Below are 24,835 nucleotides of genomic sequence, written 5' to 3' on the forward strand. Positions count from 1 at the left end.
CAACTCGGCTCACCATGGGTGGTGGGATACATTGGCTCACTTAATTACAAGTTTTTATTTAAAATAAAAATAAAATTATAATTTTTTTATAATTCAAATTTAAATAATTTCACTCTAAAATGATAAACACCAAAGACAATTCAAAATAAAAAAAAATTAACATACAACTCAAATGTAATCCAAAAGCAAACCCGAAAAGCCAATAAATAAGTTTATAATATTGATAATTTTTGTGTCATTATCCATTTATAATATTAGAGTCTTGAATGGATAAATTTATAATATATTGCTCTTTTGAAATATCTTTTTTTTTATTTACAATACGGTAAAAAAATGTTAACTAATAATATTGAAACACAAAATAATAAATAATTAAATTAAACTATGTGGGTTGGTGAGCCAACCTAGGTGGCTTGCGGCAAAGAGACACAATGCACAAATGGTGGAGACGAGGTGTTGGTTTCTGCAACACCAATACACCAATAATGAGACGAAGGTTGTGGTTCGCGCCACACACAAAGACAATAACAAAAGACGAGAGCGAGAAAACCCAAGACCAATGATGGAGAGGGAGGTGGGAGACGGCTTCAATGGTGGTTCGCGCCACACACAAAGAGCATAGCAAAATAGCACAACAAGACGGACCAAGACCAATGATGGAGACGGAGATAGGAGTTTAAGATTTGAGTGAGAGAAACCAAGAAGAGAACGAAAGAAGAATGAGAAACCACTGAAAAGGATTTTTGTCTTTCTCCCTCATCCTTTCCAAAATACCCTCCAACGATACATTAAAAATTGTAAAACTCTATTTTCAAATGTTCTAATTGGCATCCATGACGTTGTAAAAAAGTTCACAACTTTTCGTTGTGGAAATGTTTTCCAAGTATATATTAGCATTGACACTCATTATTTTACTTCCAATTCATCAACAATGAGTCTCCTACCTCCCTCTTTTAATTACACAAAATTCATTTTTGAACCATGTATTCACTTTTCTAATTCACAAACTTCCATTCTCATATATTTACTTCAATTTTATTAAGATGATACAAAAACATTTATCTAATAAAATAAAAGTAAAAAGGGACAACTTATAATACTTAGTTTTGTCCTCTAATTCCGAGCTAAAAAAAACTTTAGTGTTATTTGGGTTGTATCTTAAGTTTGACATGATTATATAAAATAATATATGTTAGTGAATAAATTGGATATACAATTCTTAGAATATGAATAAATTTTACAAATTATATATACAATTTTGATATATATATATATATATATATATATATATATATATATATATATATATATATATATAATATATATATATCTTATGAAATAGTTGTAATTTGACTACTATTTTTACACAATACAGTAGTAAAAAATGGTAGAAAATGATATATCTCCGTTTAATGTGAAAAACTAATCATGATTCACTAAAAAGGTATATTATGCCTGAATTTAAGTAAGTTGGCGGTGGTGGAAGAACTGGATAGGAAAAATAAGTCATTCTATTTGTAAGATATCTAATCAAATTCATTCCAAATTGAAAGATATATCAAATATCAGTTCTTTATGTATATTCATTCAAAATTGAAAGATATATAAAATATCTTGAGTTCTTTTTCTATAATACACGAATGATCCGATCCATAATAACATGATTGAAAACATTTTGATCATCTTAGTATACATCCATTCCTATGTCACTTCATAGTGTAAATATCTTTTACAAAAATAAAACCACTAAAAATAATAATATATTATCAAATAATTTTTTTTAAAATAATACGTTTTCTTTTGTCCAATGTCGATATCAATACAAAGAATTATATAAATATCAAAGATTTCTTTTGTTCGATGTCAATATGAATAAAAAGATTTATATAAATCTGAAACACACGTATAAAATATCAAATAATTATTAAATAAGCAAAGATATATAAATTCCAAAACTTAAACAAAATAAAGGTAAATATACATTTGAGAGATATCTACATAGCCATTCCATACGAAATTTAAAAAGTCGGAATCGGACTTAACGTTTGCAAAAAAGATAGTAACATCTAATTTCAGAATCTTGTAAACTATACAAATTCAAATCTAAAATGTTTACTGAATCATTATTAAATTTCCAAGAACAAACACGTCGCGAAAACTTGAAAAACTAGAGGCTGATTAAATTTACTTCGTATTAACACTATGAAGTTTGAAATCTGGTGTAAGCTTGCAATCTTCCTCGACGTAGTGAACATCTGAAAATCTATGTATGCTAAATGGCCTCATCTCTTTACATGTCTAAATAAAATACTACTTTCAGGGATAATATATTCAATATCAAAACCCCATTCTCAATTACGCATGCAGAAAAATCAACGTAGATGAAGGTGGAAAACAAAGGCATACAGTTAAAAAGATAAAGCAAATTCCAGTAAAGGTTCTATAAAATTAAGAAAAAATGTATCATCTTCGCCAAATTAGATTTCTATGAACTGCTCCGGTATAGAACCGAGGATATCGGTTCAACAATCACGAAATAATCGAAATACTGAATATAAATAGTGAGTAACGAATTTCCAAAGACATCATATTACCTAACATTCCATGTTTGTTAATAAAAATATTTCTGACACTCAAACCAAAAAAGTTCCTTTCTACAAAAAAACTGATCCATATTTTACTTCCAAAGAGTAAACTAAATTGCAACACGGGGCAAAATCATAGAATCAAAAACAATAATTTAATCCCAGCCACTTGCTTGGACAGATTCAACTCCGGATGAAGGAAGAGGGATTTGTTGTGGCGGTGGAACAGCCTCGCCCCAATCTCCTGCAACTGCAATTATTACACAAAAAATGAATGCAAAGATCCAGCCATCACAAATGTACATGCATTTTGTATTTGCATCATGTCACAAATTAAAGATAAAAGACAACCAAAACAAAAACTAACAGATGCAACGGTCAGTCAACATTAAAGATGACAATATATATAAAACAATAGAATACGTAAAATAACTCAGTTTAGTTTCGTGTTTATCAAAACAAATTAATGATGTACCAGGTGCATCTGCAGAGGGTGGCGCTCCCCAGTTGACGCCAGGTACAGCGGGAATAGGTTGTGGAACTGCATCTGTCCACGATTGATCAATTGTACCGGGCCACTGGCCATCAGCAGCAATAGCACCAGGATTATAGTCAGTGATGGCATAATCACCAGCAGGAGCTTCCTCCTCCTCTTGTTGCTTAGCCTCCTCTGGTTCTCTATAGAAGAACAAGTCCACCTGCATCAAACAAAAGATTAAGAAAACAAACTCCTTCAATATCCTCCCAAAAGTCTGCCTCTCTCTAAATTATACCGAATAAGCTCATTAACAATGCCACTAAGAAAAGTAGACCAAGAAAATACTTACCATAACATCCCATTTGAGGCCAGGACGAATGGTACCCCTCATTTGCAACACCATCCTGGCAAGAAGCCAAAAGAGACACCCAATGCTGTGTTTGCCCTTGTTGTTGGCAGGAATCCCAATGTCAACATACCTCATGGGTGAGTCAGTGTCACAGAAAGCAATGGTTGGAATGTTTCCAAGAGCAGCTTCCTTAATGGGCTGCAAAAATAAACCCATGTATGTTAAAATCACAACGCAGGCAACAGCATGGAAGGAAAAACACGAAACAAAAAAACCAAAAAAATCATCATCCCAAGAGGTGTTGTCCGCAAAACATTGATCAACAATCCCCATTATATTCCTTAACGGAAAATTAGATTAACTACCAAATCAAATGAAGCTAAAGAGAAACATATGCATTTCACATATTACTGTTTAGGTAGATCATGAACCTGATGATCTGTTCTTGGATCCGTGAGGATAAGGAGGCGAGGCTCGCTAAAAGAGGTTTGGAGCTGATTGGTAAAGGTACCAGGAGTGTGCCTTCCAGCAATGGCATGAGCACCAGTGTACTGGGCAAACTTGAGAACCGCTCTCTGACCATAAGGCCGAGCAGATTGCACAATAATATCCTGAGGGTTCTCAATTGCAACGATAACCCTAGCAGCAAGTTGAAGCTTCTCCCATGTCTTACCAAGGTTGATAATGTAAATACCTAATACCAAATCCACACCACAACAAATCAAAACCATATTGCGCTCCTGTAGCTATTGCAGATTCAAAATTGTATAACACAACGCTGTTGTCTATTGTATATCGATAGAGATAAAATAAAAATGTTAGTTACCATCGTTGCGGCGCTTGAAGATGTAGCGCTCCATTTGAAAATCACAATTTTTGGTGCCGAGGTGAACGTCGGCTGCCAACATCATCTGGATGTCGGCTTCCTTTTGAGAGAGCTGGCGCGGCGGGGCAGCGGCGTTGGTTGTGGCGGCCATTGTTACCTCTCGCAAGCTCCCAAACAAGAGCTTGAAAACCTTAGTGTTTCTGACTACAGCAAATAACCTCAGAGTGGAAACCCTAATTCGTTTGTAATATAAAGTAGAAAACCCTAATGGGTTTCACCAATGGGCTTTTTATTTTTTAGGCTAAGGCCAGTCAACAAGCAGGCTCAATTAAAAGATGAACAACCTACGAACAAGCCCAATAACAGAATGCTAACCAATGAGCAGGATCAATAAAAAATATTGTTTTGGAGAACTTTATTTTCTTGTCTAAATTTAAACTTTGTTTAAATTTAAACAGTGACAGTGATGTAAGTTCAGTACTGTAAAAAACAATATACATTGGGATAATAAAATGAGTTGATTTCTATGGTTTAACTTCTATGTTTTTTATTTACAAAATACATCATAGCTCATAAGTTATTTATCCAAATAACATAATTTTATTGCATAAGTTATTATATTATAAATTAAATTAAATATTAATTAATTTATTATATTATAAATACATCATAGCTCATAATTTTATTGCATAAGTCATTCTAAACATGAGGTTGTTATTCATAACCAACAAATTAATTAATATAACAATTGTTTAAATAAGAACAAAATGTATATTTAGAAAAATAGTTGTAGAAAATAATTTTTTATAATAATCAGTATTTCTTTTATCACATTAACTACCATGTGGGTTACATCGTATAATCATATAATTTTACACATGTAAATATTTTTTTGTTATAAATGTTTAAAATTGTTATAAATATAGAAATATATTATAAATAATAGTATGTAATTGTACGAAATATTTATCATAAATCTAATTGTAATTTATATATTTAAATATTTTTTATAAATATTTAGATTACTTGTGACAATTATGTTTTATAGTAGATAACCACTTTTGATAATTATTGTATACAAAATCTTTGAAAAAAAAATGATCAGTATTTTATTTTCTTAAATTATACACAGAAGGATATGTGTTTTGGGCCTAAAAGTAGTGTTTTATGTGAGTGAGGCCCAACAGTTTCTTAAACCCTACCTAATTCTATTTCGTTCTCTGAAACTGGTGGTTCTTCTTTTGTTCTGTATACAGCTATGGTGAAATTGAAGACCAGCAAGTCAAACAAACCAGAAGATGTTGAAATCCTCAAATCAGACGTTGCCTCCTTCGCTTCCTCGCTTGGATTATCCACATCACACTCCCACTCAGGGTTCAACGATGTCGATTTCCGCAAAACTAAGACGAACAAGCCCCCAAAGAAGCAACAACCACCTGAAAAAGCCACACCCCAAAGCACCCAGAAGCCAAAGAACAAAACTTTGAGCAAAAACAATGGACCCCACCAGAAGATTAACCCCAAATCCGAACCCAAACCGAAACCCCCAGTTCTGTCACTGGAGAATGGTTCCAGTACGGAAAAGGGGTTCAACAAGTTCAGGAACCTGCCAAAGCTTCCTTTGATGAAAGCAATTGGTTTGGGAGTGTGGTTTGAGGACATGACGGAGTTGGAAAGGAAATTGATTGGAGAAGGGAAGAGGGTGGAGTTAACGGATGTGGAAGCTTGGAAAGGGTTCGTGGAGAAGAAGAGGGAGTTGGGGGAGAGGTTGATGGCACAGTATGCTAATGATTATGAGTCATCAAGGGGGAAAAGTGGTGATATCAGGATGTTGGTTTCAACGCAGAGGTCCGGGACTGCTGCTGATAAAGTGTCTGCTTTTGCTGTGTTGGTGGGGGATAATCCAATGGCAAATTTGCGTTCTCTTGACGCTCTTTTGGGTAAGTTAAGAATGTTCACTGGTGGGGATAATCTAGTGTCATAATTTCTTTCTTGTTTTCAGTATCATTAATTGGATTTTGTGATGAGTTAGTTATTTATGTCTAGTTTGAGCTATAGTTCTTACACGGGTGTTCTTCTTTTAAGTGTTTGTGGAATTGTGTTGTAGAAGTAGGAGAGCTGAAAAGTAAAGGATGAGTGTTGCACTTGCTATTAGTTTCATCTGCAGCTATGCAATAGCAATTTTATGATCTTGCTTCTCAATTATGTGTTACCAGTGAGACTGACTCTCTCACTATATTCATACTCAATTATGTGTTACCAGTGAGACTGACTCTCTCACTATATTCATACCGTGTCTTTACAGTTGAGCTATTGACAGTGTTTCTTGTTTAAACTAGGAATGGTGACATCCAAGGTTGGGAAGCGGCATGCCTTGACGGGTTTTGAAGCACTGCAAGAATTATTTATTGCAAGGTGTGCATTTTTCCACTCCCCTGTGAAAAATTATTTTATCATTGAAATATAATTCATAGAGCTTTCAAAAAAAGTTGTAAGAATGGGATTTAATCTATGGAACTGGAAAATAATTCTCCAAGGTTTAAAAGATCCTACCACTTTCATTCTATATATATAAGAAAGTTTAATACAAAATACATGATAAATAGAATAATCCTAATCCTAAACACGATATAGTCATAATAAATAAGACATGATGATAATTATTCTAACATGACTAAAGTTTTAGAATGTTGTCAAATTTGAAAGATAATAATATATTTCTGTCTTTCTCCTTTGCACACATCTCATGTTACTCTCCCAACAGGCCCGTTATTCTAATATTACATGTAAAGTACTTTTGCGGTTTGCAAATTTTTGAAAGTTTTCATTCAATTGACTTTCTTGCGTAGCATTAAAACACGTGATGCCTCAGACTTTCAGCGCTCTGACCAGATACGTTATTTTCTCTATTTTTCTTGCAGCTTATTACCAGATCGTAAATTGAAGACCTTGATACAGCAACCCCTAAATCATCTTCCTGAAACTAAAGATGGTTACTCTCTTCTCCTTTTCTGGTATTGGGAGGAGTGTTTGAAGCAGAGGTATGTGTGATAACACTATTCATTTTCACATTTTTATCTTAAATCAATTTCTATGATTTGACTTGGTTACAAATTTCTCACGCAAATTATATTCTCATAGCGTGTTTTGTTTCGTAAACTTTGGATGCTTTCTGTACATTTTAATTATGTGCTCCATTATAATAAGAATAGTTGAACTCTAGTTAGCATTTAGTCACTTTAATTGGTATTTTGCTTGAGGAGCCATAATATTGCCTTGGAAGAATAGGAGAAATGATTTTAGGCCTACTTATAGCTGTATCACCGAGTCCAAACTTCTTACATCACTTTTCTACGCATTTTACCTGAGGAATATTTCTAATTATCAATGAGACCCATTTTACAGTCCACTCAAGCTCTTTTGTTAGTGATGCACTGAATAGCTTTTGACGTCTCAGGTATGAACGTTTTGTTGTTGCCCTTGAAGAAGCATCTCGTGATATGCTACCAGCTCTGAAAAACAAGGCGTTAAAGGTTGGTTTTCTGTTCATACTTTGTTCCTTTTGTTTTTTTTTGGGTTCCCATTCCCCTCCAAGTTACAAAGTGACTCAATATTACTATAGCAAAAGGTTTGCTACTATAATCAACTTAATAAACTGAAAATTTTGTCTTAACTACTGGGGGATACTTGAAAGTTCTTATTCATAATAAATAATAGGAATTTTTTTTTCCTCAATCGGTTTATCTTTTTTAAGAACGGTTTTGTAATTTATATTATGTGAAGATATTTAGGGCGTCCTTGATTAAACAACTTAATCAAAGCATTATTTATTTCGAAAGTTAAATCATGAAGCTTGATGGAATATACTAAAAATGTATATTTAGTAAGTTTTTTGCATGAATCTTATTAAATAAGCTAAAAAAGCTAATGAGATGGGCACGAGCTTAAATAAGATCTTATCTTCACCTTGTTGTAACATGTTCTCAGATGTATTGAATGTATTGTTGTTAATATCTTCACCTTTCTTGCTTGCAGGCCATATATGTGCTACTGAGTCGGAAGTCAGAGCAAGAACGCAAACTACTTTCTGCACTTGTTAATAAAGTGAGTTGACAGTGACCTATGTCCAGTTTTCATTTATTGTGTTTCTTCTTCACGTGGTCAAGTTACAATAAAATTACAATAGCCGGTTATAGAACTACTACATTCTGTTACTAAGACTGTTTTATTTTATGTGGCTTCTCTCTCTTTTACTTTGTTGATGGGTGGTTTTGATATTGCTTCAGCTTGGTGATCCAGATAATAAAGCAGCATCTAATGCTGACTTTCATTTATCCAACCTTTTGTCTGACCACCCAAACATGAAGGTATGAACATTTATCAATGTGTCTATTGTTTCAACCTTTGTCTTCAGCTTTGGGGGTATCTATAAATGATTTTGTAGCCAATATTTAGTGTTTAAGCCAATATTTGTTGTTTATTGATATCACTAAGTTATTGATATCACTAAGTAATTGATAGTAAGATAAATACTTGAAGGAACTTTGCAGGCTGAAAAGTTTTCATGCCTGCATGACTTCGTTTATCTCATTTTCCTTTAAAGAATATATTGACTATTTACGTTTTGGGGTTTCATGATATTTGGCAATGATTCACATTAACGTTTAGGCTCCCTTTTACCTCTTAATTTGTTTTAGCTACTGATTTATTTTCTTGTTAATTTTTCTATACAGGCTGTGGTTATTGACGAGGTGGATTCTTTTCTTTTCCGGCCTCATTTAGGACCACGATCACAGTACCACGCTGTATGTACTATAGTTTGATCCTCACCTTTTCTTACATCATTTTCTGCAAAGTAGGAGTCACTGTGTATTTTTTTACCTTTTGTTGTTACTTGATCAATGAAAATATTATGCATCGTATAATATATCTGTTTGAAACCACTTTTCTGTGGTTTCTGAAATGGCCCTTCAATTTTAGATTACTTTCTTAAATTAAATTTTCTTAAACTTATGGTCTGTTCGAAGAATCTCATTGGCTGCTTTTTCTACTTTTGTAGATTAATTTCTTGAGCCAAATCCGCCTAACAAATAAAGGAGATGGACCTAAAGTGGCAAAACGTCTTATAGATGTATATTTTGCTTTGTTTAAGGTATTGGTTTTTCTTTCCTTGAAGCTTTTCTTATCTGAAATATTATGACTTTGTTTACTCAAGCTAAAAAATAATTGAACGGGAAAATATTTACAATTGGACACCTTCAGGTTTTAATCACAAATGCAACCAGTAACCAGAAGCTTGATAAAAGCGGCAAGGGCAAGGGCAAGGGAAATGCAAAAGAGGACAAGTCAAAAGAGTTATCAGAATCACATGTGGAATTGGACTCTCGGCTTTTATCAGTTCTCCTAACTGTAAATATGATAATAATATATGTTAATATTTGTGACCTTTTTTATCATGTTAAATTCAGTTGTAATCTGGTATTTCATTTGGTATTGGCATAGGGCGTGAATAGAACATTTCCTTTTGTCTCAAGTAATGAAGCTGATGACATTGTTGAAGTCCAAACACCAGTACTTTTCCAACTGGTAATTACTAATTTGTTAGCAAATAAAAACTGTATGCAGTATGTTATGGTTGCATTAGTATTCATCATTACCTCGATATCTTAAGGTTTAAGGTTCTGCAAACTTGCAGGTTCATTCTAAGAATTTTAATGTAGGTGTTCAAGCACTGATGCTTCTTGATAAAATTTCATCCAAAAATCAGATAGCCAGTGATCGGTTTTACCGTGCTTTGTATTCCAAACTTTTGCTTCCAGCTGCCATGTATACATCCAAGGCAAGAAAACTTTTTTTTTCTTACATTTTCTTTTGATAAAAATATGGGTGCTTATACTATTCTTCAATAATCTTCTTCAATAATCTGTAGAATTTTCTAATGTGTTTGTCCTCAGGCAGAAATGTTTATTGCACTTCTCCTCCGAGCAATGAAAAAGGATGTTAATTTAAAGCGTGTAGCAGCATTTTCTAAACGTCTAATGCAGGTGATTATTAAACTGCCCTTTCTCTACGTTTTTCTTCTTACACATACTACTGAACATTTGTTTTTTCAGATTGCACTTCAGCAGCCACCACAATATGCCTGTGCTTGCCTTTTTCTTCTTTCCGAACTTCTTAAAGCCAGACCACCTTTATGGTAATTGCTTTTTCTTTCACTGCCATTGCCACTACTTTTATGTTAGTGTGAAAAACATATATTTCCTATATAAGTCTGCACTGAGAATTTTGTGACAGGATTCTTCCATAACACGTTTGACCAGAAAAAAGTGTAAAATAATTCTAGACACACTTGAGAGTTAAAGTATAAAATAATCCTAGAAGGCTTAATTGGTCTCTCTTATAATCTTTTCTATTTATAAGAATAAATTGATACAAGAGTATATCATAATTTTTTCTATTTATAAGAATAAATTGATACAAGAGTATATAATAGATAGGGTAACCTAGACATAATATAATCATAAAAAATAGAATAACCCTAAATATAATATAATCATGATAGAGTAACTTTAGACACTATAATGATAATATAATAACGATAAATAGAGGATATTCTAACACCATCTTCTCTTGTAGGAATATGGTGTTGCAGAACGAGTCTCTAGATGATGAACTTGAACACTTTGAAGATGTTATAGAACCTGATAATGAACCCAGCTCTTTATCAAATAAACAAAAGGATGATGTTGCAGTTGCAAAGAATGGCGAGGACCCCAATGCTGACGCCAGTTCTTCAGAGAGTGAAGATGATCTTCCTGCAGCTTCTGAAGATGATGATTCTGATGACGATGGTTCAGAGGATGCGGGATTTCTGCTTGCAAAGGATGAAACTGTTCATAAGGAATCAAAAAAATCAAAATCTGTATCTAATAATGAAAGTTCACAGTCACAATTATCTGCTGAGAAGTCTTCCCTTCGTGGAGGCTACGATCCACGACACAGAGAGCCTTCGTACTGGTAATTATTCGATTTTGCAACTAGTCGTCATTTCAGATATTAATATATACAATTCTTTTTTCCATTGTTTGCTCAAAGCAATTTCATGTGGAACTGTTAAAATGAAAAAACACAAGGTGGGGTATTTATTTCGGAAGATAAAATCTTCTTAAAACTGACCAATGAAAAAGGCAGCATCTTTAGAGATTGTGATGCATGTATTTGTATTTTAAAAGTTCATTTTCTCATTTAGAGCCAGATCTTTCTTTGTGACATTTTTATCTTGTACATCGTACGTTACATATTTTCTTCATCCTATAGCAATGCAGACCGTGTAAGTTGGTGGGAGTTAATGGTGCTTGCTTCACATGCACATCCTTCAGTTTCTACCATGGCCCAAACTCTTCTTTCCGGTGCCAATATTGTCTATAATGGAAATCCATTAAATGATCTCTCCATGACAGCTTTCCTAGACAAATTCATGGAGAAAAAACCCAAGCAAAGCACATGGCATGGTGGTTCTCAGATTGAACCTGCCAAGCAGGTAAAAGTGTAGACTTTTCAATCTAGTAATGTCCCATTCTCTTATCTAGCCTCCTGATTCAGCTTGTTAACTGGTTTCTTTATTTTGCAGATGGATGTCAACAATCAATTGATTGGGGCAGAAATTCTTTCACTAGCGGAGGCAGATGTGCCCCCCGAGGATCTTGTCTTCCACAAGTTCTACACAAACAAAATGAGCTCTACTACTAAATCGAAGAAAAAGAAAAAGAAGTCAGCTGATGAGGAGGCAGCCGAGGAGTTGTTTGATATTGATGATGGTGAGGTTGATGGTGGGGATGAGAGTGATAATGAAGAGATAGAGAATCTGTTGGATTCTACTGATCCATCTTTGGGACCAGACACTGACTATGATTATGATGATTTGGATGAAGTTGCCGGTGAGGAAGATGAGGACTTGATTGGTGATGTTAGTGACGGTGAGATGGATATGGATATACCCGCTGATATAGGGGAGGAAGATGATGCTCCAACTGACGATGTTGGCAGTGATGATAATGCTGATGCTGATGATGATGCCATTGATATTGAGATCGGAGATGTTGATGATGGCTCTGATGGTGATGGGGAGGAAGTTGGCAGAAGAAAACGAAAACATAAAAGTGGTGGTAAGAAAGGTGTATCTCCATTTGCAAGTTATGAAGAGTTTGAGCATCTAATGGAAGATGATGACCACACTGAGAAGAAAGCTTCCCCTAAGAAAAACAAGTCAAACAAATCGAAGAAAAGAAAAAAGTAAATTAGCTGCATTGACCGAGACAAAAGATGGCTATGGCCAGATTGAGTTTTAGGAATGCATCAACAGTTTTGTTATAACAATTTTTGAGAAATTCCATATCAGGCAAGGAAGTATCACCATGTTATTCTTGTATGCTATCAGTTTTGACTGCTTCTAAATTGTATTGCTTGTGGCTGTTTAATTTAATGGCCCTGTATCAATCCATATCTTCATTTGGATGTATCTTTTGTGCAATATACAATTTAGTCAACCAAAAATCAAATTTCAATTTATTAGTGGTTTTGTTATCTATCATCTTTGGTGGCAGTCGTACAATTTTAAATTCTGATAAAAATGTCAAGTATAGATCAAAATGAAGTGTTTGATGAAGATTCACCATTGATCACATTTCATTACACTATTCAAGATCACATAAACACTCTCAACTCATGCAATAGCAACTTGAACAGATTTGGATTTTGGAGGAGGGTGCTTCCCAACAACTACAGTGAGAACCCCATTTTCGCATTTAGCTGTGATTGCAGACACATCGGCATTCTCAGGCAAACGGAACTTCCTCAGCAAATTCTGAGGCCCTCTCCTCTCCAGCCTAAGATACTTGCACCCTTCATCATCTCCATCATGGCGTTTCCTCTTCCCATTGCTTCGTATCACAAGTGTCTTCTCATCTTCAACTGTCACCTGCAAGCAAAATGCATATACATTTCAACACATCACACTTTTAACACAATCTCCAATTTCTTATACACACACTAGAAAGGAAGAACATTGGGATGATGAGGCATCATGTCATGTACCTGAATTTCAGACTTGGAGAGACCAGGAACATCCATGAAGAATATAAATTCCTTCGTAGTGTCTAAAATGTCCACTGGAATGATGCTAGAAACCCCTCTGCTCTCATGGTGGTCATGGGCACGAGAAGAAGGAAACATGAACTTTTCCATGGTTTCAGGAATATTGAAGAGGTTGTTCACTGCAGCCGCCAAATCCACGTTTAACGAATCACCAACTCTGCTCATCTTCGTTTCTCACACGCCAATGCAACCCACAAAAACTCAGATTCTGAATTCACCACCCAATAAAAAAAACAACCTCAGAAAACATAAACATACAAGAGAAAAACATCATTGAATTTACCAACCTTAGTTTGTGCTCTCCGAGAATCTAGAAAGGATTATCTTTTTCGGATTAAGTTAGTTGAGTGATGGTCAGTGCAGAAAATATAAATAGAAGAATTTTGGGAAGAGTTAAGAAAGATCTAGAGTAATTGTCCACACCTTCTGGAAACATCCTCTTCATTTTTGTTCACACGTGGAATTCTCTGGACAGTTGTAGAAAGTTAACGCTCTTTCTCTCTATGTACGTGTCAAAATCACATTTAGTTCTCCATGCACTTTACTATAACAAAATATTTCATGTTCATAATTTTATAACAAGTTTTGTCTCTATTATGATCATACCTTTTAGTTCCACTCCTTCATTAATCTTTTATCAAATTGGTTAATTCTATGAAATTAGCTCCATGGCAAGAGAGAAATTAAGCTTTTCTTAATATTTCTATTTCACTTTGTGACAATCATTAAAACCTTGTAAAACACATAAATAAAATAATAATTTTCAATTTTAGAAAAAGTAAAAACAGATAATTTATTTCGCATAAATCAAAATAAATAAAAAAATCATTTTATCAGACTTAAAAGACTGTGTAAGCCTAGTAACATACATTAACTTTAAACAATCATAAAAATGGAAGGGTTAGTATCCTACTGATCTGCATAATTGTTTCATAAACAAATGGTAAAGAAATAAGAAAAACCCAAAAATAAAATCTGGACACTTCTTCCACCTCCATGTATTTCTCTCTACACCCCCAAATTAAAAAAACTCTAATCTTACTCTTTTGGACTGTAGAATCTATAAATTAAAAATGATTTCCAAACTCGTATAATTTGAAAATAAAAAATATTTCTGAATTATTCAAAAAAAGATTTAAAAAAATTATTTTTTGGATTGTATAATAGAAAAATAAAAATTTAATTTTAAATCATGTAATCTAAAAACTCTTTTTTTTCTTAATATTTTTTGTTTTTACATTATATAACTTGGAATTTATTTTTTACTTTTTAATTGTACGATCTGATAATTGTTGTTTTTTTTAAAAATAACTTCTAAATTTTTTAATTCACAAAGTGAAAAATGACAATTTAAAATACATTTTTTTATTTTGGATTACACAGTCTAAAATGACAAAAATGAGATGTTTCTTTAATGTGGGGTGCAAAAATAAATATGCGAAGGTGTAAGAAGAAACTGGTTGTAAACCATTATGGTTAGTTATCATGTACAGTTGAATTTGGAGCATTGACTAAATTAATCCTTTCATGCCATTATAATTTTAACTTACAATCTTGTATATTTTGTATTATGGACTATATGGAAATACAATTTTTTTTATGTTCTAAATTATATTTTTTGGAACACAAAAAATACATTTTGAAATATTTATTCAGAATACGAATGTGTTTTAAATTGTACATTTATTTAAAAAATTGTTTTTTGAATTATACATTGTAAACTATAAAATAAAAAATACATTACAAAATAAAAAAGTTATATTCTCAATTGTATAATTTAAAATATAAAAATTTATAAATGTGTAAGGTGGTGATTTAAAAAAAATTGCTGAATATAGACTCAAAGTGATGAATGATTTAACTATATTGATTGACCACTCTTTTTATAAAACCACATGACAAAGATACATGTTCATGTTGTTGATGACAAAATTTGCTTAGAACTCAAAAGTTTTGAAGTTAATTGAGAGAAAAAAGAGGACAATTTTCATATGAGGTGGTTGACAATGACATGAGTTTTCTTTCTTCTTTTTTTCTTCTAAGTTTTGTGGATGAAACATGTGCAGTGACAATGTTTGGGAAAAAAATTGGAATAGTGAAAATAGTTAAGATTATAATGAATAAATTAAATATAATTTTGGTCATGTATAATTATATTAAATTTTAGTAATTTAGTGATATTACTAAAATTAATGAGTTTTGATTTTAGTCTTTATAAAAAAAGTTAGTATTTATGTCTTGAAATATTTAAATTTTGTTTTTATCCATATTTCATGTGACATCTGTTAATGAATGATGACACTATCCCAGGTAGAAAGTTATTACAATTATGGCTTTTTAGAATTTTTAAAATAAATATGATTTATTTACGTTAAAACAAAATTTAGGAGTAAACTAGTAATTTCCAAATTTAGAAGGATTATAATAAAAAATGTATTGTACTTAGAATTAAACAAAAAGAAGTATATTGTAGGGACTAAGAATAATAATTTAATTTTTAGGAATGAAATATTATTTTTACAAGAATCGAAATTAAAACATTTTTATTTTATGGGACCAAATTTTTTTTAATTAGTTTTATTTCATGAAATTAAATGGCTTCACGTGACACTTATATTTTGAATTTATTTTTCAAATAAAGAACGTGGAAATTTCTATTATAAGAGTACAATAAAAAAGCGTCCTTACGTACTGTTGTCATAAATACCAATGAAAATACATGCTCTATGTATAAGTACGTGTGAAATTATAATTATATAAATAACTATAAATACCTTTTGGAATTTAACTATAGATATTTTTATGTTATTTAATAGATGACTTATATTTATTTAGTAGATAATTTTTATTTGTTTTATTTTAAAAAAATAGTTAAATTTCAAAAAAGTAGTTTTAAATTTAAATAAAACAATAATTTGAATGATAAAAAGTGAAAAAAAAGTAAACACTAAAAATGAGAATATCCTTTATATATAAATATAGAAGTATAGATATTCACATCAATAAAATGTTAAAAGAAAATTACTAACAATAATTTCTATTAAAACAAAATTATAAATTAAATTTGTTATGTGTATGTAAAATTGTTTTTGGACTGAGAGTATTTGTTTTAGGTTTTTTATTTAATTTATAAATATTTTTTAATAAAATAAAAATATATTTAGATTTAAAAATAAAAATTGAGATATTATAAATATTTTATATTTTATTACATTTTATTCTATATATAAAGTACATAAACAAAATAAAATAACCAACTTTATATAAAAGTACACAAATAAATAAAATAACAAATTTTTTATAATATTAGAAAATCCAATACAAATTAGTTTAATTTATGGTTGTATTTGTAAGAACCGAAAAATTTAAGTATATAAAGTAGATGAATATTTTATTTTAATGAGATCGACTTATTTAATAATAAAAGTTTCGTAATATAAATAGAAGTTTATATCGCGTCATATTATCTAAACATATATCATCTTTCTAAAAATCACTTTTTTAGAGTTATCTATCTTCTCTCTAAGAGTTCTAACTCCTAAGTCATCTCTTTAACAACCATGAAGTACCTAATTGACCACGGCAACAAGGTCTAAGTTTCTATCATATCAGTTTCTTCAATAGAGCAAGTAAGTTTTGGCTCATTTTTCTCATTTCGTTCTTAATTGAGATCATGCTTAATGATCTTTTGTGACATGTGAGTTGTAATGTCCTTTTCTAATTTCCTGTTGATCAGAGGTCCTAAGGACTCTCTCTGATCTTTGTTCGATGTTTTGTAGGAATTTCTAGAGTCCCTTGAGTTCCAAGCAGGAGTTCAATGTTTGTAGAGAGCTCCATTGTTTCGGTGTAAGGTAAGGGAAGCTAGATGTTTTATCATTAACTATAATTGTCTTGCAAGTTTAGTGGTTGTTTGCTTATTAACTTGATTGAGTATTAATTTGAGTAATTATGTTATGTTAGTTCAATTAGATGTGTATGTAATCATATTGTATGATCTATGTTTGATATGATGAAATTGGATGTCTTTGTTGTCTTGAATGATGTAATATGAAGTTGTTTTGATGTTGAAAATTTAATTCAAAGTTTTTGGAGGGAAGAGGGATCAAATACTTAGGTGGTGAAGTTAAAAAGTTAGGTTTTGATAGATGAGTTTGAGAAATAGGTGTTAGGGTGAAGAAGCAATTGTTTCAGGGCTGTTATTTTGTCATTTGTTACTTGTTTGGATGAGAATTAGCTGATATGTGTGTTAGAATGGAGTGATAGTCATTATGGAGTATTTGTAAATTTGTTTAAGTGTATTTTGGGGGTTTGAACTAGTGAGATTTTGAATCTTAAGTCTTGTGTCAAAATGGTCATTTTGGAGGGATATTGGTAAGTCATTTCTGACTTGTTAAGTCCTTAAGTTAATAAAAAATGAGCTAGAACTTGTAGAATTAGATTTTGGTCTTTAAAGTGAGGTTTAGGTAAATTTTAGATTGAAATATTGTGGTAAAACAGTTTAAAACGAGTTTAGGTTGTTTAGATATATTTGTTTAGGTCCATTTGAGTTTAGAATACAATCTAGGAGTTTTAGAAGTTGAGAAAGATGCATAGGATAGGTCATGAGTGGTTGAAGGTGAAAATTTTGCAGTTTTGATGCTGCAGAATTATGCAGTCTAGCTGAGCGAGCAGAACACTTCTAGTTGAGCGAGCGTAGTCGCTGAACGAAAACCCACTATTTCTGTATTCACTGAGCAAGTCGTGGTGGCTAAGCGAGTGGGTTGGTAGACACTTTTAACTGAGCGAGTATACTTGGTGGCTGAGCGAAAATATCAAATTTTCAACTAAGTTTTTATTATTTTTCTTAAAGTGTGTTTTCAATGTATGTGAGTGTTTGAATGATTGGTTGATAATACTTATTGTGAAGTATGAATTGATTTATAATATGAATTGGAAACAAGAATATGTATATGGTTTCAAATGGATTCAATGTAAAGGTGAAGTGATATCAATGGTTTCAAAGTTGTGAAAATGAGTTTCAAGGAAGAACTTCTTGGTGGTGGTTTCAAGTATTGATAGTATGAATGGTCAGTTGTGGTTTATCCTGACATTCTAATGATCATCCATGCTCAAGTGGAGAGAGATGAGTCATGTCGTGAGAATAGTAGGAGGTCTGAGCGTGAGGGGCCTTTCTCCATTTGGAAAAAGGGCGTTTGAGGGCTAATCTTGTGTGTGGTAAGGTGAAACCCATTGGCAAGGGCTCTGCAGAGCAATAGAGGCCACCACAAGTGTAGGAACCTTTGTAACTCGACATTCCATACAATATCTAGATAGTCCATACAATATCTGGATAGTCAGTCTAGGTCTTTGCATGTTAAGATGTTTGGGTTGATGTATGTGATATAAATTATTTATGTATGTTATGTTATAAAGGTGATATGATTTGTTTTGTATCTAACTTGTCTTGATTTTGTGTTGTTTGTCTTCGTATTGTTCTTTTCTTGTGCAATGATCACCTAAATGGTGTGAGCTTATGAAGAAATCTTTATAGTTGCTTCAGCGAAAGGTGAGGGTGAAACAGAGGTAGTTAGATGGTCTACAGAAGTATATCTCTTCTTTGAAGAAAATTTGTTTTACCCAGTTGTTTTTTTAGCATCTATGTAACGTTTCATCCTGGTAACTTCATACTATTAAAATAAGATATTACAATAATGTTTTAAACTATATTATTAAAATAAGATATTACAATAATGTTTTAAACTATATTTAGTGACAGACAATACATCTAAACACACACTTAAAATCATTAATAATTAAAGAATAAAAAAATTATATTTATTTAGTTTCATTTTATAAAACTAAGACGAATGTCTCTTAAATGATGTATTCTTGTTATCAAATACAGACATATCTAGTGATGACAATAGGTTGACATAATTAATGTCTACCCACAACAAAAAATCCATCAGTTACATGTTACATTACTCGTTGGATATACGTTTCAAAAATATGTGCAAGGATTTTAAAACTCACGGTACTTGTGGATACTTGTAAATATTTAAAAACAAAGATATTTTATATATTTTTAAAATAAAATTATAAAAGAAAATATAAAATATAATATAAATTAAATATAAATTATAATTTTATTTTAATTAAATATAAATTATAATGTTATTTAATAACAAAGTTAATAACAAACAAATAAATAATATAATATATCTACTCTTGTTCTTATTTGCCTAATAGGCACATTAAAAGAGGATGGTTCAATAAAGTCTTATAAGTTTTTTTTTATGGATCAACTAAACTTACACTTATTTGATTCTATAAATACAACAATATTATTCAAGGATGCTTATTTCATAATCAATCTCTCTCTTAACACTTTTCAAACAAAAAAGCAATCAAACTACTAATAAAATATCATTACCTATTCATAATTTCACGACACAATTCAAATAATATCCTAAAATACAAGTTAAATTAGATTAAAAAATAATATTTATTCATTTTTAAAGTTTAAATACTAAATTATCTATAAAAAAATTAATTTTACCTCAGGTTTGAAAACATATTTAACTCAACGAAGAATAATTATGGAGAAAAGGGATAAAAAAGTAATGGACATTTTAATCACATAAAAAGATTAGGGCAGCAAAAGCCTGTAGTTGACTGGCTGAACAAATCAGGGGAGCGAGATTTGCCCCTAAAATATATCCTATAGAATCACTTACCCATAAAGTGTTCGATGTTTTGTCTACTAATCAGTTCCCTAACAGAATATATGCTCTGTTTAACATCCTAAGACCCTATTTATATGCTCTAGTCAATAATAGTCGAACTAACATGACCTTTATATATTTATATTTTCATGGCACGTGCTTTATAACTAGCATAGTAGCATACCTATATGTGATCACATTTTTTTTATTATTTCACTTGCAGCATATAAAGTATAAATCAAAGGATTCACTTACGTGCACATTAAAAGGTTACGGTCAAAAAAGAGAAAAAGAAAAAAAACATTTGAGTTATACTCAATAAAGAAGAAAATACAGCAAAAGGCACACCTTTTTGTCGATAAATTTATATAGGTACAAAAAAGGATTGTGCCTCGTAACTTAGGTTATGCTACATGAGAAAACAAAATCACAACCTAAGTGTTTGATATATGTCTGTTTACTATTTCTCAAACAGCATTTATTCTGTGTTTATTAAATTGTTTAATGCGCTCTGTTCTGTTCTGGTTGAACTGACAATGATTTTGACATTTTGTATTGTTACATAATTTGGTGGCACATGATTTAGACTTTGCAAATCCTAATGAGATCTTCAAATTTAATGCATTTCTTATTATAGAAGATGGTCCAGGCCCCTAAAACTAATCTTGTCTTGGATTCCATCCCACTCTTCTGAAGCACATGATCGGTTAATGAATATTTTCTTCAAAACATTTTGGGACCATTTTATTTATAAAACCATCGTATTAAGGGAAGAGGGGACTGATTTTCTGAATGCCAACATTGCTATGTTAGCTTATCAGATTTTTTTGGATATAACCATGATTTATTACAAACAACATTATTGGAGGCAAAAGAAAAACATGCACACATTTTTCCTTTTTCAATGCCAAGAAAGAAACATGATACATTCTCGAATTCCTTCTCTTTAGTTTCTCATAAATGTATTCAGATCACACCATAGGTTAAAATTTCAGTGTTTCACTTTATATATATAGAGAGAGGTTTCAAACATTTTTGTTATATGAATAATGTATTTTCTTTTGTTAAAAAGTGAATTTTAATTCAACTCCAAAAAATAAATTTGTAATCCATTTATATATTATGAAATTGTCTTATAGATCTAAGTGTAAGATTAGATATTAATAAATGATCCATTAGTAATAATAACTAGATAGAGAATGACTGATAGAATAAATAATAAATTTTGTTATAATAACTTTAAGTCTAACTCAATCTTACAAAATCAGTTTATAAAACAAAATTTGCGTTTATTTATATATTATAAAATCGTCTTATTTTTGGTCGACCATTTGTGATCATGATAATGATGTACTTTTGAATTGGCCTAACAAATAAAAGTAAGAAAAGCCATTCATAAAAACAAATTTGATTCTGAAAATTAAGATAGAACATTTTAAACTTGCTAGTACAATCATCACCTTTTGCAAGAACGGAAAAAACAAGGTGTCCATTGAAATAAAAACGTTGGATGAAAATGCTAGGGTTGAATTGAAGGTGGTGTCAGCAACAAGAAGCATCAGCTTGGGAAGTGGGAATAGGGGCTATTGGACCACTGTGTTGTATGTGAAATATACATCAATTTGGCCTCTGCTAAGGCTCTTGTGATCTATGATTCACACTAGTGTTGGACCACAAACATTACTCACACATATGACCCATGAGGCATCCTAATTTATGTTTCCTATTCAGAAACTCATCATATGCTAGTGTTTCATTGTTTTCATGAATAAGGTATGCACAAAATTTACAAAGATTACTGTTATCAATTGTGAACTTTAACTGTCAGAATCTGAATTACAGGGAACTCACATAAATATCAGAAGTTCTGGTATACAAAATTCATCTGCATACAAGAGAAGTTCTTCACTTTTGCTAAGAAATTTCATTAATTGTCCTTGAAATTGAAGTTTGAAGAAATAGACAAAGTATATAATTGGAGTTTTCAGTGCTCTGTTAGATGAGGTTCCTAGGCCCCATATGCATTTAGAACCTTGCTAATGGTACCTCTGTACCAAAGAAAGCTAGTAAAGTGTATGCATAAAAAGGACAAGGATGTGGGCACCAACACTTTGTAGTTTGTGAGGAGGTAGATGAATTTGCTTAGTTTGAGTGCATTTCACTGATGGGATCCTTGCTGGCTTGCTAACCAACCAACACCTTAATTTGTTGCTGTTTATGATTGCATGCTATGATGCCATTAGCAAACAAAAACAAGAAAACCAACATATATACCTTGTTTTTCATTTCAAATCCAACACGCAATCACCCTCATTAACTTTGTTCCTCGGTGGTCTCTCTAATTCTTTTTTTCATCATAATAAGGAAACTCGGGTTGTTCTAATGTATTTCCAAGGTTTTTAGAACAAGAACAGAAACAAATCAGGTCCAACCACCTAAAACATATTTTTTTCCATACCCTACAAATATCCTCATTATCATCTCTTTTCATTTTTGTAATATAATAACAAAGATTCCTATATTGTAAGGTTATAGTGCTATGACTTTCTAGGTTGCTTTACAATAAATGGTTGTTGACGTATACTTGATTGCATACTCTGGAGCCTTGGATATTGATACTATTATTATTTTATTATTATGATAATAATAATGGACAAACCTGAAATAGTTAAATCTAACAACTTTCTTGAAAATAAACCTATTAAGGAAGGTATTAGTTGTTCAATTCATAATACTTCACAGTTTTGTTTATATTATATTCTTAATTCTTAAGCCTCTTTAAAAGTCACTTAGAGTTGGAGGTTTATTTTTCTTGTACACAACCATTTCCAACTGAACTTATAATTAACCCCCCATGTAGCAAACATGATACATCACAACAGTTTTGGACAACTACATCATTCAACAGTTACTGGAAAGATATATTTATCAGATTGAAACGTTGTAACAACAATACAATCATAAAGACAGTTTTAATTGATCTTATAAAACAAAGATAATGATTTTATTTTTACCTTAGGAACTACATTATTGGTTTTATTTTTTGAATTTAAAAGATTAGCAGAACTTGGTTATCTGTCAGAAAAAATTGATCAGAAACTGTGAACATAAATATGGAGCAGGGGGTGGAGTCCATAAAATAGTTTCTCTTACTAAAAAGAATGGTAAGGAGAGGAAAAGTGAAAAAAGTGATGGTCCAGAAAAAAAGAGGGCATGCATGGAAAATAGGAAGAGGCAAAGGAATTTGTCATTTTGCAGAGGTTGCAAATCCCAAACATCTCACTAGAGGCCAAACAAAAGGGTAACTGGGTTTTCCAATTCTTTACCAAATATCTCATTCTTAGCTGTGTCCTAAACAGTGGGCCATGCACGTGTTTAAGCCCTTCTCATCCCATCATTCACCATAGCCTTCCCTCAATTCCCCACCACCCAACCCCTCCTTTATAACCGAACCTTCCTTCCCTCACACCTTCCCATCACTCACCACACCAACACACCTCTCCCTCTCTCTTTTCATCTCGTTGGGGCATTTCATCAAACACTTTGCAAGATGGCCAAAGTGGGAAAACTTACAAAGCTGAAGTCAGCCATAAAGAGATGGCCCTCATTGACCAAGCTCAGCCGCGGCAACAGCTGTGTCTCCTCCCACAAAGAAGCCACCAGAACATCCTCGTCATCCAAGGAACATGCACATGAACAAGAGCTTCATGCTGTTTATGTCGGCAAATCTAGGAGGCGTTACCTCGTAAACTCCGAAGTGATCGACCACCCTGTGTTCCAGGAGCTAGTGGATAGGTCTTCTTCGTCTCATGATGATGGGGTGGTGGTGTCCTGTGAGGTGGTGCTGTTCGAGCACTTGCTGTGGATGCTTGAGAGCGAAGAGACCCAGTTGGGGTCCATGGATGAGCTGGTCGAGTTTTACTCTTGTGCATGCTGATCCACATGATGGTATCCATCGATGCTGACACTCCTAGTAATAGCTGACTTCGATTGTTTCTCTTGTGGTCGCCCAAACAAACCCAAACCATTGGCCTCACTTTGTGAATTCAGATTGATTCAATCTTAATTATATATATAAAAGTATTGTTGTTGTGTAAAGTGGGCATGTAGTTGACATGAATGTTCTATTCATTGTTCTTGTGACTTTGTTTGAGGTGAATGAATCCAACGCCAATTCGAATCATCTGTCCTGTTTCTTCTTCCTTTATTTGAAAATGACACTAAATTGAAATAAGTTAAGCATTATCTACTATTTAGGAATTGTCAAAACGATTAAATTAAGTCCTCAAGTTTAAACTCAATCCTATATCCAAAACTTTGATAACTTGTATTGGGACGACCCTATGTGTTCATTGGATTAGACTAATGTTTTATTGGTATTACATATTTTTTAAGAAATTCTTTTTCAAAAAAAGTTTTTAAGTGATGTTAAAATTATCTTAACGATCAATTTAAACAAGTTTTTTTTTAAGTGTTTATGACGATAAGTCAGACAAGCGTGTCTGGTTATGATAAACAATGATAAAAAATAAAGGTATTTGTTGTTAGTTTTAGATAACATATAATAAATAAAACTTATAAATCAATTTTTTATATTTATGTGTTGAATTCATATCTTATTATTAGTATTATTTTTTTTTTTAGAAAAAACATTTGATGATTGGTATTTAGATTGAATTCCCTATGTATATTTATTGTTTAATAAACTAAATAATTTATTATACCAGAGGGGCAATGTCT

At 31.9% G+C, this 24,835-nt stretch overlaps 4 protein-coding genes across 4 annotated transcripts; 2 read left to right on the plus strand and 2 right to left on the minus strand.

The window, feature by feature from the left end:
• Nucleotides 1–2,537: 2,537 nt before the first annotated feature.
• Nucleotides 2,538–4,466, minus strand: LOC148191482 (small ribosomal subunit protein uS2). Its single transcript, XM_088102540.1, has 5 exons — nt 4,239–4,466; nt 3,844–4,106; nt 3,413–3,610; nt 3,061–3,283; nt 2,538–2,835 (listed from the first exon to the last, which is right to left on the minus strand). The coding sequence occupies exons 1-5, from the start codon at nt 4,387–4,389 to the stop codon at nt 2,741–2,743; spliced, it is 930 nt and encodes a 309-aa protein (XP_087958666.1). The 5' UTR covers nt 4,390–4,466; the 3' UTR covers nt 2,538–2,740.
• A 990-nt stretch (nt 4,467–5,456) lies between these two features.
• Nucleotides 5,457–12,828, plus strand: LOC148191483 (protein SLOW WALKER 2-like). The gene is made up of 16 exons (XM_088102150.1): nt 5,457–6,178; nt 6,578–6,653; nt 7,160–7,279; nt 7,696–7,771; nt 8,274–8,342; nt 8,525–8,605; nt 8,972–9,043; nt 9,298–9,390; nt 9,501–9,647; nt 9,741–9,824; nt 9,934–10,077; nt 10,193–10,282; nt 10,352–10,434; nt 10,875–11,255; nt 11,556–11,778; nt 11,869–12,828. Exons 1-16 carry the CDS (start codon nt 5,497–5,499, stop codon nt 12,532–12,534), a joined length of 3,087 nt encoding a protein of 1,028 aa, XP_087958276.1. The 5' UTR covers nt 5,457–5,496; the 3' UTR covers nt 12,535–12,828.
• Nucleotides 12,829–12,877: 49 nt separating this feature from the next.
• Nucleotides 12,878–13,825, minus strand: LOC148191484 (17.4 kDa class III heat shock protein-like). The gene is made up of 3 exons (XM_088102151.1): nt 13,679–13,825; nt 13,332–13,599; nt 12,878–13,215 (listed from the first exon to the last, which is right to left on the minus strand). Exons 2-3 carry the CDS (start codon nt 13,554–13,556, stop codon nt 12,961–12,963), a joined length of 480 nt encoding a protein of 159 aa, XP_087958277.1. The 5' UTR covers nt 13,557–13,599; nt 13,679–13,825; the 3' UTR covers nt 12,878–12,960.
• A 9,389-nt stretch (nt 13,826–23,214) lies between these two features.
• On the plus strand, nt 23,215–24,278 carry LOC148191485 (auxin-responsive protein SAUR78-like). Its single transcript, XM_088102354.1, has one exon. The coding sequence runs from the start codon at nt 23,646–23,648 to the stop codon at nt 24,030–24,032; it is 387 nt and encodes a 128-aa protein (XP_087958480.1). The 5' UTR covers nt 23,215–23,645; the 3' UTR covers nt 24,033–24,278.
• The last annotated feature ends 557 nt before the right edge of the window (nt 24,279–24,835 follow it).

This window comes from Vigna umbellata, chromosome 11 (assembly GCF_029865625.1).
Source record: "Vigna umbellata cultivar VRB3 chromosome 11, Vumbellata_1.0, whole genome shotgun sequence".
Lineage (NCBI taxonomy): Eukaryota > Viridiplantae > Streptophyta > Magnoliopsida > Fabales > Fabaceae > Vigna > Vigna umbellata.